The sequence below is a fragment of the Protopterus annectens genome, chromosome 10.part0, assembly GCF_019279795.1.
Source record: "Protopterus annectens isolate FY-2018-M chromosome 10.part0, PAN1.0, whole genome shotgun sequence".
NCBI lineage: Eukaryota > Metazoa > Chordata > Ceratodontiformes > Protopteridae > Protopterus > Protopterus annectens.
Window position 1 is genome coordinate 975,244,576 of NC_056744.1, and position 20,774 is coordinate 975,265,349.

The 20,774-nt window shown below is 37.1% G+C and overlaps 1 protein-coding gene across 1 annotated transcript in view; it reads left to right on the plus strand.

Moving 5' to 3' along the window:
* Positions 1–20,774, plus strand: part of ACBD6 (acyl-CoA binding domain containing 6) — a 1,359,273-nt gene that overhangs the window by 539,727 nt on the left and 798,772 nt on the right. Inside the window, exon 6 of the mRNA XM_044085743.1 lies at positions 10,557–10,646. Within this exon, the coding sequence (XP_043941678.1) occupies positions 10,557–10,646 (90 nt within the window). The remainder of the gene's footprint in view (positions 1–10,556; positions 10,647–20,774) is intronic.

Here is a 20,774-nt window from a genome sequence, read left to right on the forward strand (position 1 = left end):
CATGGACTTCTACCACACTTATTCAGTAGGTTTATGATCACACTAATGGGCACCACTCACCAATCACTGGAGCTGTAACCCAAGAATCAATGTAGAATGGGTCTAGTAATGTCACTCCAAAGTAGCAAATGCACATTTCTGTAGAGGCCGTGATTGTGATGGAGTCAGGCAACCTGCAGCTCAGCCCAAATTAAACATTTTTAAATCACCAGGAAAATTATAAGTGCCTCTGCTTATTATTTTCTTGTAGACAACCACTCTGGAGGTAAATATGATGACACCACAGTCAATGTTTGTATTTAAAATGACTTTTGATTCATAGTGCCACAAACAATTTCTAACAAGCAACAATACAGCTCCATATAAAATAAAAACATGAACTAGAAATTTTAGACATTATGATCAAACATGCAGATGATTAATGGGAAAATAAGTTTATTTCTGTCCTGTCAGAATTTTCATTAGAAGGACAAAGCATCAGTAAGAGAGTGTATTTAAAATTATTCTGCTTTATATTCTACATTACAAAAAAAAATAGGAAGCAGTAAGAGAAAGTGCACATTCAGATGAGATCAAAATGTCAAATTTGTTTGTATTTTAAATGCCTGGACGGTACACTGTAATATACTGTACTTTAAAGTATAAGTTTAGAAATAATTGTCAGTTAGACAGTAATAAGTGACGTGTAATACAGCTAAAATATTATCAATAACACATCTGTGTGTATTAACAACACAGAAAACTGAAACCTACTCCTGGTAAAACATAAAGTCCAAAATAGTAGAGTTTAACTTATGTACCCCTTCCTTCCATTAGCAAACTCAGAATTACAGGAGAAAATGAGAAGAGAGAGAGCTCAAGTTTGAGAATAAGCTTTTTTTTCAATGCATCGTTCTACATGCAAATAATCCTCTAATTCAGTTTAAAGTAGTTGGTACGGCATGTGCCTACAATAACTGAAAGGAAATTTCAGACAGTACAGTTGAAAAGTTGTAGGAATCTAGCATGTATTTAGTGTAATCACAACCATATACTTGTATCCAGCATCAAGCGTTATGGAAAAAATCTCCATGACAGATGAAGCGCATTCTGTGTCATCATTTATACTGTGAGCTGTAGTATAGTGAGAAGATTATGCTGTTGTCTTTTATGCAGCAAACACTAATTTTCAGTATTATTTGGGCAGTCCAGGGTAGTGTGCTATACTTTAGCTTGACATAAAAGTGTGTGTGTGTGTGTGTGTGCGTGTGTGCGTGTGTGCGTGTGTGTGTGTGTGTGTGTGTGTGTCTGTGTGTGTGTGTGTGTGTGTGTGTGTGTAATAATTGTTTAAACAATACATTGAGTAGCTGTTTCTACTCTGGCATTCGACTCTAAATGTGGCATGCACAGCGTACACATTTGACCTGTATATTTCACATTAGAGGATCACTGTTCAGTGCTGTGCATGCACAAAGATGATTAATAACCAGACTATAAAATAATTCTTGAGCTAGTATTTAAACTCTTTATTTTTTAAACAGTTGGAAAAATGCATATAACACCAGTGAATATTATGTTCATAAGTATTTGCTGGACTGTTGATCTGTGAGTATCTTAAGAAACCTAACTTTACATTCCAAACATAGCTTTTTGGCCCTTGTGTTTTGTACATGAATAACCTACAGGTTGGCAGAAAAAGGATATACTGGGGCATTTACATTTGTTGTCCCTGTCAATGACTGACATGGGTGCTGAATTTGCAGTTTCTCATCTATTCATCCAAATTACATTTGAATGGCTTAAGAGAAGTACTTTGCTTTATGTGGAGTGGAAGACGGTTCCATAGAAGTGCTACAGACCTATCCCTCCAACATATTCTATTTGTGTTGCAAAAGAGATTGAGATCCCTTGAGTGTGTATTTATGCTAACACTGGGCTTGTGAATGTAGGTCAGAAAGGACATGATCTGTTGAGACAATATACATAGTCTTAGTGATACTGAAAACAGGGACTTGCCTTTGAGATGGTCTGCATAGTTTTTATGGTTTAGACCTTTGATTATTTTAGTGACAAGGTGTGGTTGTTTTTGCAGTTGTGACAAGTGTTTGAACAAGTACATACTGAAAGGGGCATCATATTCAATGACTGTCCTAATGAGAGCCATGTACAGTGGAATGATTATATCCCTCCACCTGACACAATATATTTACATATAGCTATGCAATGAAAAAACACTTTCTTGACATAGTTTGTATGTGAACAAAGGACAGTTCATTGTCTACATAGGTTTCTAGATCAATGACTACAGAATCAACTTCCAGGGAGATATTATCAGTGTGATAGTTACAAGGGAAGTCATGCTTGATGAGTGATACTGTTATGCATTTCTTGGCATTTAGTTTTAGTCCATGGTTTTGACCTCAGCAATTTGTTTTGGAAGGGCTCTATTGGAAGATATTCATGTCTACTGGGTGGTTTGTGATGATACCAAGATTACAGTCGTCAGCCATAAACCCTTAATATTTGCTTTGGCCTATGAGAAGTAAATGCTAAAGAGAAGTGGCACAAGGACTGGACCCTGGAATACACCAGTACTGACAGGTCATTTGAATGAGTTATGGTGGTCCATCCCATTTTCATTGTTTCTGTTTATGAGCCAGTTTGCTAACTAGTGAGTTACATAGGGATTTACATTTATCTGATAGAGTTTATCTACAGTACCTGAATGTGGAGTGGTGTCAAACACCTTTGTGAGGTCTAGATATGTGTTATGTACTGATTTCCCCTCATCCATTGCTTCAGTAACCTTCTCGAAGAAATTGACCAGGTTAAGAAAGCAGGATTGCTGTTGATGAATCTGAACTGGCTTGGGTGAAGAGATTGTAGGTTACCGTTGTCCTTATTTATTGATTTCGTAATGATACTTAACATTGCTTTACAGATGAGGCTGGCCAGCAGTTTTATGGGTCTAGAATTACCTGGGTCCATTGATGCCCCATCTTTTTGGAATGGAGTGACTCTTGCTGTTCTCTGTTCGTATGGCATGAAGCTTGTTTGAAAGCTGATATTTGAATAGCCCCTGTAGGAAGTCTGACAAGTCCTGTTTCAGCTAGCCAGTGGGTATCTTGGTATGTTATCTGGCCTCATAAAAATGGTGTTTTTGGCCTTGGATATTGCCTTGAGGATTTGTTCTATGGAGATATGAGGGGTGTGTAGATACAGGAATGTTATCTGTGAACATAGGAGGTGTGGGAGGGATAAAATTTGAGCTATATTTGTCTTCGAGTAGATTGGCTAAATCGTTTGGGGTCGAAGTATGTGATATCATTTACTATTAGCTCTGTCCTGTGATGGGCATTGTTTCTAACAGTTCTAACATAATTAAAGAAGGCTTTAAGGTTATCCTTCATTTAAGTAGCTATTTTTACCTCATATCTGGGTTCAGTTGATTTGATTAGGGTTCAAAGCTCCCTATTAAGTTTAGCAAGAACATTTTGGCTTCTTGAAAGTTTACTTTATTTTTGCTTGCAGTTAGATTTTCCTTTTACTATAGAGCCCATTTATATTTGGGGTTCACCATAGGGGTTTATTTTTAAAATTGGCATTGTGTTTACTTTAAAGGGGCTGTGTCTATGCAGCTATTTACCTGTGCATAGAATTTGTCAGTAAAGGATTTTGCACCAGCAGTAGGGTCATTAATTTGGAAAGGGATTTTGAATTTATTCAGGTCATCACTCACTTTTAGTAGATTAGCCTTAACATAATCTCTGAAAAATGAAGCATTGGAAAATCCTTCTAGCTTCAAGTCTTATAGTGAATGTAACTGACTTCTGGTCTTATTTGACCAGGGAGATTGTTACAGTTAGTATCCTAATTTTCACTGTTGCATTATTCAGACACTCCCTCCTTTATTTTCTTTTTTCCTGTTGGGAATACTGTGCTGGCTGAGGGGTCTTTTCCTTTTCTTGCCCTGTTTTCCTTCTTCTTCTTCCCTCCTGGATGCACATTTCCTTTATCCAGGGGTTGCTCTAGTTCTTCTGGGGCACTTCAGTTCTAATTATTGAGCATGCATGCATCACTTTTGTACCATTTGCATAGGGAGCATACATTTGATGTGTGAATCTGGGAAGTTGTCAAGGATTTGGTATACTGACTGGATGTTGGGCTATCCTTGGCTGGAGATCCTACATGTGATGAATACTGCATCAGTGAAAAGTAGGATATCTACTGTGATTGGAAGATCTTATACAAATGTAAAACTCTAGTCCTGGGTTGCAATCAGATATGTTAACTGGAGATAACCATTATTTATGCCCTCAAATGTCCTTGTGATTTATATTACATTGGGGAAAGTAAGAGAAAATTTAGAATGAGACTTTAGGAATATATTAGGGACATCAAAAGACAAAGAACTGAAAATCCTATTGCCGTTCATTTTAAAGAAAAAACATAATAGTAATTTTTTACTACTACAAGGTACAATTCTCAAACAAGTTTGTGTGAAAAGTGGGGAAAATTGTTCTTTAAAGGACAAACTTCTGTATTAGGAGTCTGTTTTCATTTTGAAATGTAATACATTATTGCCTTTTGGATTAAATTCTCATTGAAATTGGAAGTATTTGATTTAGGTTGGTTGTATTATTGATTGGTTAAATAGTTAATTGTTTTAGTGATTTTGTGTTATATTAGATGCTGTTGCATGTTTTATGTATAACTCCTTGAAGACTGTTTGCCCAGGTGCTAGAGATAGTGTATTTTAATAAATCTTTTTTGGTAGCCTTTGGTTGTTGTTTATTTATAAACAGTTTGCTTTGTTTGGCGGTTGCTGTATCTTAACTGGAGATACTTGTAGAAGTGTCTGGGGGATCTTCAAGTCTCTCTGGAGCTCTGAAAAGGGTCTTAAATCCCCTCCAGCTCCAAGAGCTGATATCTCTTTGTCTGCTCACACCCACCACTCACATAGTATCCCATCTGGCTCAAGTTGAAGTATCTCTAGAAAATCATTTGAAGAACAAACAGGGGAAACTCATCCTCTATCTTCTGCATCCAACTTAACTTCTGTATTGCCGTACTTTTTACTTGGGTATAGACCCCAACTAGTGCCAGACTTCCTGGCTTCTTATGTACTATGCCACTCATGGGCAATCGTTAGTGTCGATCAAGACTGAATTCCATTACTTTCCTCAGCATCTTATATTCTGCCATTGCCACAACATCCAGGCTTGCAGGTTACCAGTCCTTATAAAAACCTCCATATTTGTGTTTCTCTGCCCTCCCTGTAAAATGAGTCCCAGTGCTCTTATTCACTTAGGCAAGGATTTTTCAGCCACCATATTTAGCTACCAAACTTACTGTGCTACCATCCTCTTGGATTTACATATCGTCATCCTGGAAGACCTGAACTCAAAGAGCTGATGGAATACAGCAGCTCAGGGAAACATGGCATGCCTATTCCCTGCATTCTGTTCTCCGTGAGTAACCCTAGGCAGTTCTTTTCTTTGTCGTATTCTGCCACAGGATTTCAGGGCTTCCCAAAAAAATAACTGGTCTGACCTGATGAGATGGTAACTATTGAACTCCCAAATAATGGAAAAAAGCAACCTCACATTTAAATTGTAAAGCTTGCCAGATCCCATATGAAGGGACATGGCCAATGGCTAGTGTTTCTGTTTTGCTGTTTTTCAGGGTGTAGCTGTTTGTCTCTCAAAGTCTCTAAATATTTTCCTTTAGATAACCAGTATTAACTTCAGTTTGGTTAGAAAAACATCAGGTCATCAATGAAGAGGTGCCCACCAATAACCACTTTCCAAATTTTGGTATCCTTTTTAGAGCCCAGGCCAAAGGTTCAATGGCAAGTGCAAAAAGCAGTGGATTATTAGGCATCCCTCTTTGGTCCTGTTTCCTGGCAGAATTCTGTTTGAATTTATCTGGACTGTTTTTAACGAGTGAGGAGCCTCTGTTTCTTGGAAAGCCTACCAACTGTAATAGGAATGTGTAAAATATCTTGACACTTGAGAAACAGTCTCATCTGAGCTTGTTGGAGGCTTTCTCTGTGCCTAATCTAAGGGGCATGCCAGACTGCTTCTTGGCCTTTGTTCAGTTAGAAATAAAAGTCTTTCAGATGTTATGTCTTTCCTTGAAGAAACCACATTTTTCCAGATAGATTATCCTGCCAAAGATATCCTGTAGATTACGGGCCCACACCCCCATAAGTCATTTAAAATCTCATTATGGAGTATAGGCCTGTATGAAACCACTTGCAGCTTTCTTTATTTGGAATGAAGATCATTGAGTTGGCAGCATGCTTCCATGAGGAAGAAGTCTGCTTTTCCTCCTTTACTGCATGAAGGTTGAAAAGCATTGCTTCATTCCTGTTTTTGTATTTTTCTACCATTAAAACTTGCACCCCAGGGGCATTTCTGTTTACCATTAGTCTTAGAACAATCTAAATTTCTTTTACCGTGATGTGGGTAGACAATGTTATCTTATTCTCCCTCATTAAGTTAGGAAGAGAATGTTTCTCCACATATTCCTTCACTTGATTCTGAAATTTGGCCAGAGGAATGTATAGAAGAACTGTAGTTGCGATGGCCCTGTGGTACAGCAAGATAAAACCCTAACTACACCCCCAGATGACCCATGTTTGACTATCAACATGGTTGCTGAAGGATGAGCAGGGGATGATAGGAGTTAGGGGCAGACGCCAGCTCACTTATCATGGGAGGAGGGAAGCAGCTCTTCTTGCTGCATTAGTGACAACTTCATAATTGTGGGTATAATGCAAAGAGCTTAGCTTGCCCATGCTGCACAGTGGTGTGCTGCTTAGTGGGGAGGTTAGTGTTGACTGGTAGTGAGCATGTATTTCCCAAGACCAGCTATCATGGAACCCATAAACTGCCAAGGGGTAGTGATCAGATAATCTGCAAGATAAACATAAGGGCTTAATCCATAACCTCTGAACTTGGAGTAGTGGGTTGGAGTGCTCTCACCTTGATAGAGAAATGACTGGGTCAGGTGAGTGTAAGGAAATGAGTCATTAGCCTGATTTGGCATGCTCAAAAAAAAGTTATGCCTTGAATTCTCCACTATATCCCTTTCTCTGTTTATATGTGTGTGTGTATATATATATATATATTTGTTTGTGTCTTTCGGCTTTTCCCGGTTTGGGGTCGCTATACATATATATATATATATATATATATATATATATATATATATATATATATATATAAAGAGAGAGAGGGAGGGAGAGGGAGTGAGTTAGAGAGAGAGAGAACCTTATTTTTTTTTATTTGTTGATCAGGTAAGCCCACTGGGAAATTGTCCCATTTCATGGCATTCTAGAAGCACTGTCTGGTTAAGTGAATTGCTCAGTCGCATAGTAGACAAATCATAATGGAAGGAAACAAAGTCTATACCTGGGACATAGGAAACTACTCATTTAACATCTCAGAGCTTTAGCCCTCACTCCAACAGCCAGACCAGTTCTGTGGTTGGATAACTGCAGCAACTATTTGCTGAACAGAAATGACTAGATGCCTGAAAGCCAAATTCTAAGCTTCTCTTTTCGAGATAGACATGAAGTATCACCTTAACTTTTCTGTTCTTTTTTTTTTTTCTAGGTGCTTTTACCCTCTCTGACTGCGAGCTATCATACCTTCCCCTACTGGACACAGGCCCATTTTTTCCCTAGTGGTAGGGAATCCTCACATCCATTAGGGAGACAACCATCCAAAAAAATAGCCTTATAGGTAGACATCAGGGTTGTTTGTACCCTTGCCAGCATCCTGGCAGTGAGGGCATTTTGTATTTTTCTAACTCCACCCCTCCAGACAGGAGGAACAAATGAGCATTCCATAGTACCTTCCCATGCAGGTGCATTCTCCTGCACATCCCAAATCAGAAGCCAGTAGTGGAGCTAATTCAGCCAGTGGCATTTAATTTAGAGAAGCTGAGTTTATATTTGAACAGGGAGCAGTGTAAGGATTTTTTGGGGTGAAGGGAACATTGGGAATGAGAGGGCAGAAGTATTTGGCATTTCTTTGGGAAGATGAAATAATGTGTGAAAAGTGTAAAACCATTATGAAGTCACTGAGAGATATAGGAAAGCCACTAAAAATATACAGTTGTCATTTGACTGAAAGTGTGCTGTTGGGAAGGGTTAGATATTTTGGTAGGGTGTGTTGTCTACAATTTTTGATGAAGTTTGGGGTGTTCGTGAAACTAAAATAAAAGAGCTACTTTATGTACGAATAAAGACAAAGTTGGTATTAGTATGGTGAATCCAGTTGTCTAGCTGACTTCTTTACAGATGCAAAATGTGACACTTTTGTTAACAAAGATGCATAGCGGGGAAAGAGTTTAGAGAATGGATGACTTGAAATAGAACAAAGAAAGTGGAAATTAAAGGAGAAAGGGGAAATTTTTACTGTAGTAAGAAACTTGAGATATTCTTAAGAAGTATAAGTGAACGTTTAAAAAATAGAAGAAAGTAGTATGAAAGGATTATGGCAAAATATTACAAAATAAAAAACAACCGAACTAAAAGCAACTGAAGCGACTTAGAAAAATAATACAATTGATACACTTTTGTTCAATACAAATATATGAATTCTTCATATATTTGTATTGAACGAAAGCGCTTATACAATATTAAATTTTGTGACTGGGTTCCTTGTTGCATGTCAATTTTATTATTTTTCTAACATAACTTTAAAAGAAAGAAAAAGCTCAGTTATTGAGTGCAGGAAAAATCACACAAGTGAATCAGGTAAATCCAAAAAACAGACGTGTATTCCTGACACTGCTAAACCACACGAAGGAGCAGAAAGGCAGTATAAAGTCCAAACACTTGTTTGGACTTTATATTGCCTTTCTGCTCCTTCGTGTGGTTTAGCAGTGTCAGGAATACATGTCTGTTTTTTGGATTTATTTTTCTAAAATATTGCAAAATGTCAGGCTGGGAAGTATCTGTAGAAAAATGGAAAGGGATTTTAAGGAGGATGACATTTGTAAAGAGTAATACTCCATTAAGAGACTTTGTGGGTAAGGTTAGGGTTGATTACTTGTGAAAGTGCTTATGAAATATAAAATGTGAGTAGGCAGGAAGTGAATACTCACTGAGCTACCAACAAATGAAGTCAGTGAAACCTTGGTTTAACGTATCCAAGAATCAACACCTCAGGAGTGTGTCACTCCCTCCCCTTATGGTAAACTACAGTGTCAGTATTGAAAAGTAAATCTAAGCATCTGATATGGGAATAGAACCCATAACCTTTTGATCTTCCTGGCATCAATGGCCTGTGTGCTGCCTGTTGCAGTTGTTGATGAGATCAAAAAGCTTATTGTCTTTTTATCATAACTTGTTTGCTCTGCTTATGTACCCTCCTGTTAGAGTTTTCTTTTGCATACATATACATATTTACTATGTAAGTGGTTCAGCAGACTGGGCATGCAGCTTTGATTTTGCTAAAATCAGAAGAATGTGTTTTCTTTAGCCACACTAGGCTTCTGGATTCAAATCCAAACATTGATTGTGTATGCATCATGTTGGTTGCCTATTTGGCATCCTCGGGGCCAAGGCTGAAATGATAAATGGAGATTTGGGCTGCTGGTTCCTGTTGATAGTTTAGATGAATAATAAGTAACCCATGGCACTTGACAGTGAGGAATAAGAGACTTACCTGGTATTAACAGTCAAGGTTCTCCTAATCCATATAAATTTAGCTTTAAGTGTCCCCTTGAAAAGCTGTTTGCCTAGTAGTAAGCACAGTGCAGTGATATTTCGACATTGGTACTGTGCACTTAATCGTCATGATACCTATATTTTTGAGCATTTTGCTAGTTTAACATTCAGGTATGGAATTCCTACCTTCTTTTTCTCACATTTTTGTAATGTCATTTGTCATGGTCATACATTTTGAAAATCTGTGTGGGTATGTGTGTCTGTGTGTTATGTGTTGTGTGTGGAGTTCCAAAAATCCTGGCTGCACCCCCTGTTTTTTACCACTTACAATGCTAAAGAGTACAGTTAGATAATTATAAAATGATATAATATGTTTTGATTAGACCATTCTTAAAAATGCACAATTTTATAGGTGACACTGTTTTATAGATGAGTATGATAGGGAAAGCAAATAACCTGAGAACTAGTGTGCTCCAGTGTTTTTATGTTGATGCTGATGCCTTTATTCTTCATTTTTGTAGAATTTCAAAAAACATAATTATGTCCGAGTAAAATATTTCCTTCTGTCATTCTTCGCCAGGTGTATGAAAACAAAACAGTAAACTTGGTCTTCCTTTGACTTGTGACTCATGATTTAGTTCATAATGTGGAAACACCTAATTTTAGCGACGGGAGTTTTGTTGGAGCTTTTTTGCCAGTGTTAACATCATGGCGTTTTGAACCAACATAAGATTGTTTGCATTTGAAAAGCTGCTGTATTGTTCAGCAACAATGCATTGTTTATTTCAGGTTGTATCAGTGATGTTACCAGTGTAGTACAAGTGAAATATCAAGTCAGTTGAAAACCCAGCATTGCCATCATAGAAGTAAAATTTCCACTGCTTGCGTTTAGGGCAGAACACTGCTACACTGGGCGTGTGACAGAGGATACAGAGAGCTGGCTTCTGTGCTGTTAGAACACAATGCAGACATCAACAGTCAGGTAAGGAGTACTATACTGTTTTTGGGCTTCAGAGTAGATGCTGTATGTTGTGAATGCAAATGTTAATTCCATACCAAACATCAGACTTTCAGATGTTACCTCAGAGAGCAAATAAGAAAAATACTGAAGTTACTTGGGGTAAGTTTTACTTCTGGAAGTTAAATTGTATTCAGGTGACTGTAAACCACAACAGAAGGTAACCTGAGCTGCACAGTGATGACCCTGAATTTGAATTGTAAGTTAACAATGCATTTAGTATCACTTTGCATAGCTTAAATTTAAAATGCTATATTAAAATCATAGTCTAAAAATAATTTGATCAATGTCACTGATATAGAGATGACTTCAGTAACAAATGCTTTTTTGAACCACTACAAAGTCATATCATCAGATATGTGTTGTATGTGACTTGCATAGAATTAACCAATACATTCCTAGTCTCAATTTTCAGATGGGCCACTGTCACATAGGAAGTGGACTATTCTCTTCCTGCAGTTTTAGAACAGACCTCATTCATACCACTTCTTGGGAGTGTTGGACTTGTCTGATGACTTTCTGATAGCTGTGTGTCAGAGATTCACAACCTCACTATTGCAAATTAAGTTCCATTCGCCACCAACAAATAATGTTTTCTCCTGAAAGCTGATTATTTCCCCAAAAATTATCTTAAGCAGAATATAAATACATGCCAGTGTAATCCCTATCTCCTGCCAGTAACCCCTTACTACCACAATTCTACTATTTTGATTGTTTTTCCTTCTTTTATCACAATTGTCCCTCTGGCAGTCAGTATTATTATTTAAATTGTCTCTGATATTTTGTTGAATGCCCCCTCTGAAATCTTTCTTTGCCCAATTTGCATACTTATTTGTATCCATATATATCTCTTGCAACATTGGTATTTGCACCCTATATTTTGTATTATAATTCAATACTCTACTTTTTGGTTATACTTCTAAGGCCAGTTGCATTCCAAGCTAATATGGACAGAGTAGCAATTATGATAGAAAGCAATTTCTCCCACTTGTTATAAATGATAGTTACTTTGAATAGGTATTTTTCTTTCATGCATTCACTGATGTTTGTCAAGCTTATCTCTTATGCAGTTACTTCTTTTCATCCCCATTTCAACTCATGTAGCAGTTTTCAAAACTTTTTTCTCCAATGAACATTCAAACAAAAACTTAATAGATTTTCAGACCGCAATCCTCTTTTAACATACAACATACACACAAAACTGTGTACATTTTCTAAAAAAAAATTACTCATCCAGACGAGTATTTGCCCCAAATCAATGGCTGTATATCACAGTCATTATTGATTCTAAAGCACGTTACAGCACACATTCCCACTTACACTAATTTATGTCTGTTTTTTCTTTTCTTTTCTCTGTTTCCCTGATATTTGAAAGGCAGCTTGCATGCTTTCAATAAACATTAACTTTTAGCCATAAGTAAAACGTGCACTGGCTACCTTTAAATATTTAAAGTAAACTAAATTGTGCACTGTTATATTAAATACATTCAAGTATTAAGGCTGCTGGGGAGGATACTTCTTATATAACTTATTCTCTTCCCACAGTTTCAGGCTTTATTTTTTTTCACTGAATTGCTCACTAGTCCATCTGCAGATGTTAACTCTACTATACTTTGTAGATTTCTCTCAGCACAGAGTGTTCAGAGCTCACCTGATTCATTGCTTGCAACTGTAGACAACTTGTATCAAAGTAAAAGCAGTTGGTAATATTAAATGAAAAACAGCTAATAACTTTGCAGATACATCAAAGAATATTTGTAAATTTCATTCAGAACACACTCTTCATGGTTCTCATGGTTAATTGTCTCCACCTGTAGACTTCATGCCTCCCACTGAAAACATTTCCTAATGGAAATAGTAGCTAATGACTGATAATACAAGAAAGCTAGCATCTGTATGTCTTTCATCATTTTGTCTATTTTTTCAAGCATATATGGCTAGAAGACCCATGCCCATAGTTTAAACCAAGGACAGTAATCTAAGCATCCACCCATGTAAAAACTAAGGAAATTACCTTTATTCTACATATAATATGATCAATACACTTTTATTTCATTGACCCCAACAGCATCAGATCACAACTTTCTATCAACTTTAACTTCTTTCCTGCTTTTGTTACCTTGTTACAACTGAATAAAAATACTTTCCTGCTTTAATATCTTTAGTGTATAGAGCCGTCACTGATAAGTTTTACCCCCACCTCACATTTAAAATACCCCTGACTGCACCCTATACAAAACTGATTTGCAGTATAATATGCAATTTATGTCCTGAAATGTTTATGCAGATATTAATAAGAATATAAACTGTTTTTGCTTACTTGTTCAGTCCCTTCAATGGCCTGCTAAACACTGACAACATAAATGGGTACTTTACATCTCATCCACTAGTTTGAGACATTTAATAAAATTCCAGTCTCTTTTTAGACATTTCTTCTTTCAAAACCACATTTCTTGTCTAGTCCTGTATCTAATGGGAGCAATGCTTTACTGTCTCCCATTTAATCACTAATTTCACAGTGTAGCAGGTCTTCTAGTCATACCCATCTCCCAACACCAGTCTTTGGTTCTAATCCAAAATACCATTGATTCTTCTCATCAGCTCCTGTACTTTTTTTCCTGTCCATAAACATTTCCTTTGGAGCAATGGAAAAGTTTTCACTGGCAAAGTCAGTTTCTGTGGTGTTTCTTGTTTTCAGAAGAAAGAGAAGCAGAGGCCTCTTCTGCTTATTGACTCGCTCATTGATGAATAAACTTTTTATTCCTTTCTTAGCCTGTTCTGCATATAAAATGTCTTTGATCCTCCAGGGAAAAATATTTTGAAGATACAGCTTCCACCTGCCTCTCAACATTCCCTGATTGCTCTGATAAACTTCTTATTTTCTGCCTGGTACAATGAATAATCATTTTTCACACACAATTTCTGTTGTCATCAGTTTTTAATACTGTTTTTTCTGCCATCATTTTGTTATGAGCAATTCATTCTGCTGGTATGATTGCATCTTTATTAATACAAGTCTTTGTTGTTTTCTCATGGCCAGATTTGGAGCATATCCATAATGTGCGCTTCAAATAATAAATCCTGCTGTGGAACACTAGTCCAGTTGTTATTTGTACTTTAATAAATTAATACAGTCTGTTCCTTCTAGTTTGGTACAGCATAATATCTCAGGTTTTCTGTACAGACTCTGTCTTGTAATTTTACTAGTTTTTTGAAACAGATCTTCTGGAGAAGTCTCATGCTCATCCAGCCTTTTCTTTATTTCAACATCTGACTTTTGCAGTTTTATCAGCTTGTCTGGATAGCTAGTTAAAGCATCTTCTATTTTTCCAGTCTTTGTTATTTAACTTTTTATATTATTTCAGTGTTTCACTTATTTTAAATGCCTCATAGTGAATTTGGTTTATTTTTACCTCTAAATTACTGGAAGGCATACCCTATAGCAAAGATGAGACTTGAACTGCTTTTTGTTGAACAGTTACAGGGTTCTTCCCAGCAGGAGTTTTTTTTCTTTCAACTTCTCTGATTGATTGTATGCTACTTACTTTAAATTTCTTCTTTGCTTGCATCCAGGCAGTTAGTTATCAGACAGCAAATGAATTTTCCACAAATACGTATGTTTTACTGGCTTTTTTTCACAATTACAGTTTTCACACTCTGAGAGCACTAATTAATCTGTTGACCATTGTGCAGCCACCTTGGCAATCAAAGTTATATCTTTTGTAATTGTAGATAATGTCAACCTGTACCATGATTGACCAAAGATACCATCACTTCCTCATCTCTGATTCTGTTGTATGCCTTCCCGTATTTTATCTAAAGAAATTCAGTAGGTATAGCTAGTTTACAAGAGATGTTTAATGTGAATTTGTCTTAAAAACATTTCCAACTTGATAATAAATCACAGTTTAAAAACTCACTCTTCGTAAACCAATACCATTTATCTTAAATAACAGGCATGCCTTTCAAGGATGCTATGAGTTAAACCAAACTGGGAAAGCCTAGAAGATCAGTAAAAGCACATAGTGTGTCTTATGTTGAAAGCAGACTGAGGAAAAAACACTCCCACAAGTTCTCAGCTAATATGGAGGACTGCAAGAAATATGATGTATACAAAAATTAAGACACAGGGCGCAAGGAATTTTAGATTGCAGAGAAAAGGTGGGGAGGACATAGGTTTCATAGAGAGGCCACCTACTTTGGACTGCATGTGAAAAAATGCTTCTTGTGAGAGAGGATATGTGATCTATGGAATGTCTACCCAAAAAGGGTGGTTAGCAACAGGACAATGGAAGCCTTCTAGAGGGCATAAGATGCATGGAAAACAGAGAGAGAGAGAAGAGAAGATGTGTTAATGCAAGGTATTAACAGAACACTTCAAGCAGACAAGGTAGACTTATGTTATCTGTTGACAAACTTTATGTACATGTGATCAGATGTAATAGCTGGAATAACATATTGGTAACTTAATTGTGGACGTAATGGCTTCAGTTTCCTGTTATGTTCATCATTTGAGTTCTTGTTTAAAGTGGAAGTACCCGCCTGCAGCATAGTTCAGAAGAATGTAAGCATTACCACTGTTTTTTTTTTAATTTCTTACTGTATTTTCAGAAACAAATGTTGTCAATAACACTGTCTAAAACCTGTCAGAAACAACAGCAAAATAGTTTTCTGCTTCAGATAAATGTTGGAGATTAGTGGCAGTTGGCAGCTAGTTTGTTGCTCGCAATGGTTAAAATTAACTTGTACACCCAAACAACAGAGCAGTGTATTAAAGTAGTACAAATTTAAATGGATTCTATAATACGTAAATATACCAGTGTCTATTTTTAAACATGATACAGAGTACCAAAATATGTCACGTAATAACAATGCTTGTATACTAATTGGCACACAGTTGACTGCTGTTTTGATTTCTTTCTGTATGATTAAGAAAAACTAAATGATTGTTTAGAAATATATTAAATACTACCTTAAAAGTACATGCATAGCATTATTTTCAACTTTTTTTTTACTTATTGCTCAAAATTTGTTTAGTGTCAGCCTTGTACCTCCCTGGATATGACATGACATGATACTTGTCTCATGTTTATCTTTTTTTTATTGACATTTTTTTTTTTTTATATTTACAATTTTATTAGTAAAGAAATGTGTTTCATATACCCTGTGTAAGAGCAATAATATTTTTTTTTCTTCTTTGTTATGAAGGTATAATTTTCAGGATTATATTTCTTGGACTGCAAACTTTACAAACCTAACAAATTTAAATATTGTTATTTTGATATTCATCTTGTATATCCCAATATCTGCAAGTCATTGCAACCTATATTTTTCTTCTGCTTTTTCCTGTATAACATGATGCATTATAATGTAACAGTGTGTTTGTTCTTTCAAATGAAACAGTCTGTTTTCAACTTCTGTTTTCTCACTATTTGTCCTTGTGCTAATGTCAGTTATATAGTGTTTCCCTTAAAGCTTGTCCACACACACACACACACACACACTGTGTTGTTCTTAAGGTAACTGTTACTGCTAGACTTTGCTTTAGGCATACCTCTCAACTGTCCAGATTTTTGGAGGATGTCCATATTTATGCCACATATTTTGGTCTCTCCTCAAGATATCACTTTCTGGCAAATAACTGAGGACAGCAGTCAGTAAATAATGGCAAACATTTGAGATATATTCTTGATATACATCTGAAAATGTATGGTAATGCAAACCAAGCATACCCCTTAACCTGGAAACATCAAAAATCTGGACAAAGGCCCATGAAAAATAGGTACAAATTATGCTGATTAACATAAAATGTACATACATAATTCTGTAACTCCACCCACTCCGATGGAATTGTGGGGTGCCAGCTTTCAAACTCAAACTGAAGAACAGACATATGGCCCCAGACCCTGTCGTAAATGGTAACCATTTCATTTGACATGTGTAGCAATGATGTTCACTGGAAAGGGAGAAGATGATGAAACTTAGGATTTTGTTTTTGGTGACTTGCAGTATGTGGGTTTTGTCATAAAAGTAGGGCATTTAATGGTAGGCAATATTGTAGCCTTAGCAAAAGAATATTATAGTTTGCTAGGACCTCCAAAAGTCATTCTTCATGGCCTACTGATCAGTGGTGTAACTAGAGTTTGTGCAGCAAGGGACTGTCTTGAGTTTGCCTCCCTTTCTCCCTCACAAAATCATGGTCAAATGGAGCCCCCATACACAGGCCTCCCCCTGCAGCCATTCCAGTGTCCCATTACTTGGCTATTTTGCCCTGTTTACCATAAAACACTAATGTGCATACTGCTTTACTTCTACAATGATTATTTGTATTTCACTTAAACTTTTATTTTACATTTTATAGCACAAACACTAACAGACATTTGCTAAACAAATCAATACAGTCTCTCAATGAAAACAGACGTCGCATTAAAATGTCTCTGCCCTTGAAACTCACATTCATTCAAACAGCACTGAAACCCATATTCAAAGAAAATGTAAAATTCATCTAAATAATTCTACATTAAAGAGATCTGTAAGTAATGAAGAGGTTGCTGCTAACAAACAACTTTATATTACATTGTTTCATCTTCAAATAAAGTGCCTGTTGCCCTTGAAAAATAAATTGCCTATGTTACATTAAAAAACTGATAAACTAGTACTATTGCAATAGGGAATGGATGGCAAACTGATAACAGGTTCATAGTTACTCGGCATCTCCGCCAAAGAGGGCATTCTCAGGATTGCAGCATCCACCTCCTTTAAAAGTACAACACAGTACAGTATCAGCAATCCATCTACATACTGTGGTAGTAGAACCCACAGCCTTCTGCATCAAAAGCATGTATACTACCTGTTTGCTATTAATAACACAAACAGACTTGGCATAAGCAGCACTAAACTTCTCTCCTCCTGAAGAACTATGCAGCACAAGAAATCTGGAAAAAGGCCCAAAACCAGGGACACATTTTAAACATTGCTTGTATAATCTTAGAAAGTTGCTAGAATAAAATGTTGTGTTACCATGCATTTCCTGAAAGACAGAAAGAAGGAAACTTAAATGGTTATCATTGTTTAGTGAATTTAGTTCTCACTTCTCACTGATTTGCCAGAAAACCAAAAATTTGAAGAAGAATAGAACAAAGTATGAGCCAAACATTCTGTGAAACTTTGTTCAGTTGAGAAGCTACTTGAATCATGAGTGGTGGTATGGGTAGAGAATTTAGGCTCTTGCTCTTTGTACCTAAGGTACAGGGTTTGAGTCTTAGTAACTCTAAGTACTAGTTATACCTAACCTACGGCATCTTATACACACACACACACACACACACACACACACACACACACACACACGTCCAAAAGAAAACTGAAAAGTACACACACGTCCATAAGGAAACCGAGAAGTATACACACATCCAAAAGGAAACTGAGAAGTACACACACACATCCAAAAGAAAGCTGAGAAGTACCCACACAAAATGCAAAGAAAACTAGCACTTGAACACCCCCTCCTCCCGAGTCCAAAATGCAAAGGGAACTAGCACTTGACTGAGAAGTACACTAATAAAAGACTGTTCCCATGTGTGCTAACCATTCAAATAAGCAGTGACCGACCATTCCCATGTGTGCTAATCATTCAAATAAGCAGCGACCAGTCCAAAGAATCAAGTAACATTACCTGCAGCATAAATATCTCCAGTGTGTGCTCACCATTCAAATAATAATATAAATGCAGTGACCAGTCCAAAGAGAGCCCGGGGAAGAAGGAAGAAAGAAGTGCTGTGCGCACTGAGCCTGAATAACCAGCAGACAGGTAAATTTAAATTAAGTAGTAATGGCATTCAAATAATATCAATGCAGCAACCAGTTCAATGAATCAAATAGCATTACCTGCAGCATAAATAAATGACCATTCCAGTGTGTGTGCTAAACATTCAAATAATATCAATAAATACAGCAGTCAGTCTAAAGAATCAAGTAACATTACCTGCAGCATAAATAAAAGACTGTTCCCGTGTGTGCTAAACATTCTAATGATATCAATGCAGCGATCAGTCCAAAGAGAGCGGGGGAAGAAAGAAGTGCTGTGCGCACTTGCACTGAGCCTGAATAACCCGTGGACTGGTAAATTTAAATTAAGTAGTAATGGCTCGGCAGCTGTCTGCCTCGTGCTGACAAAAAAAAAAAAGCTTAAAAAACCCCTGGGAAATTCAGAAATTAAATGGGCCACTTGGGAATTTGTGGCACCTCAATATTTTGCCCTCAAAACCAGTATTTACCGAGGAATTCGCTATGATTGAGCGGTATGAAAACAAGTTATTCCAGCAACTTTCAGTATTTAAAATCTGTCTCTGATTTTGGGCTTTTGTTCCCCTCTGCACATTATTTTGTCTTTGTCCAGAATTTGTGTGCTAAGAGGTTGGGATATATGAGGTTAGATATTTATTTTAATGGTGTTGTACAATTAAAAATGTGCATTCCAAACTTATGACTGATTTTCCCTATGTCTGAATTTAACATTTATTTTGTTCTGAGTATGAATCATTCAATCTGATGTTGTCAGTTTTCATTTTTTGTCAACCTGTGGGTTCAGTTCTGATCCCTTGAAACCAATGTGGCCGCAACTACAGAAACCAAAAACTCTCGAGCGCAATCCTTACCCACCGTGCACTTAGGCATATTACCTCAGATCTCATTTGCTGCTTTGCAGTTCAGATGTGGTTATTCAGTCTCTCAAGCAAGATAAGTGATATATATTTAAATTTTCCAATTTCTTTGTCTAGCTTTATCCTTTCACTTTTATACGACAGTATTCTAGATACTATTGCTAGTATCTCTCTATTTCTCTATCTTTTACTGACTGTTTTATCTATTGGTGTAGTTCTTTCTTATTATTGCTGCTAGTCACTTCCCTTTCCTAAACTTTCTTGTTGTGGTTAAAAAAGAAATTGGGGTGGGTCCCTTTCATTGCTGTTTATTCTCTACCTACTACTTTAAGTGTGTGTCTGTTGCCTCCTTTTTCCTGTGTCAGTTGTGTGTGTGGAATCAGCTTCCTTTGTAGAATGACAGACAAGGATAAGCCTGGTTTTAAACACTGTGAGAAGTGTGGGCATAAAAATCCCTTACCTGGATTCTCACTCTGTTTGTGTGTATTGCTTGGGCCCTCTTCATTTGCAGGAGGATTGCTCAATTTGTCACTATTTCAGCCACAGAGCTCTGGTTGAAAAAAAAAATTGATTGTCAAAGGCCTTCTTCCCTCTCATTTGAGGAGTACATATCTGGAGCATCTGCATGTGTGAAATCAAAATCCAAAAATAAATCGGTCCATTCCAGCCCAGCTTCTTCTTCCTCCTCCAGAGTGTCAGAGAAGACCAAGAAGAGGATTCTTTAGTGCCGACCTCTCCCTCTGTACTGAGCACAAAGATATCAAAAATTTCAGTTCTGACCCCTACTTCGGATCTAACAACTAAATTCACCAAGTCCTCTGTTCTGACAAATTCAACAGAACTATTGACAACTATAGCCTGACCCTTTTCTTCAGCTCTGAAGAGCCAAGACTCAAAATACTTTTCAGTGCAGACTTCATTGGAACTGACACCATCTAGTAAAGAGACTTATTCCACTCCAAGGACTCATTACTCTCCTATTGACTGCTTGTCTGACAGGTTGCCATCTTCCTTATTAGAAAGGCCTAGGTCACCATCTGTTGTCTTGGCACATTTTTCCAGGAGCCTCACTGATGATGACATGGAGAGATTGGTGAGAAAGATCTTTTGGGCTCAAGGTGTGACAGGGACATCTTCGGTTCCTACCCCCTTGGGTCAGGGACTACTACTGTCAACTTCTCCTCCTTTGCTTCCTCCTCTAACTTCTCTGGAGGTTTTAGAGTCATCAGTTCTGAGCCATCTGGTACCAACTGTGTCTGATCCGAAGATACCTTTGTCTTCAGAGACGACAATTGCTTTCAGATCTTTGGCTCAGTTGGAGCCAGAGACCTCTTGGAGCTGTAGCTTGCCTGTTGGATCTGAGGGGATGGGTTCTACTCAAATTTTTTTCAGAGACTTCTCTTCACCTTGGAGCTTTGGCATGGATGAG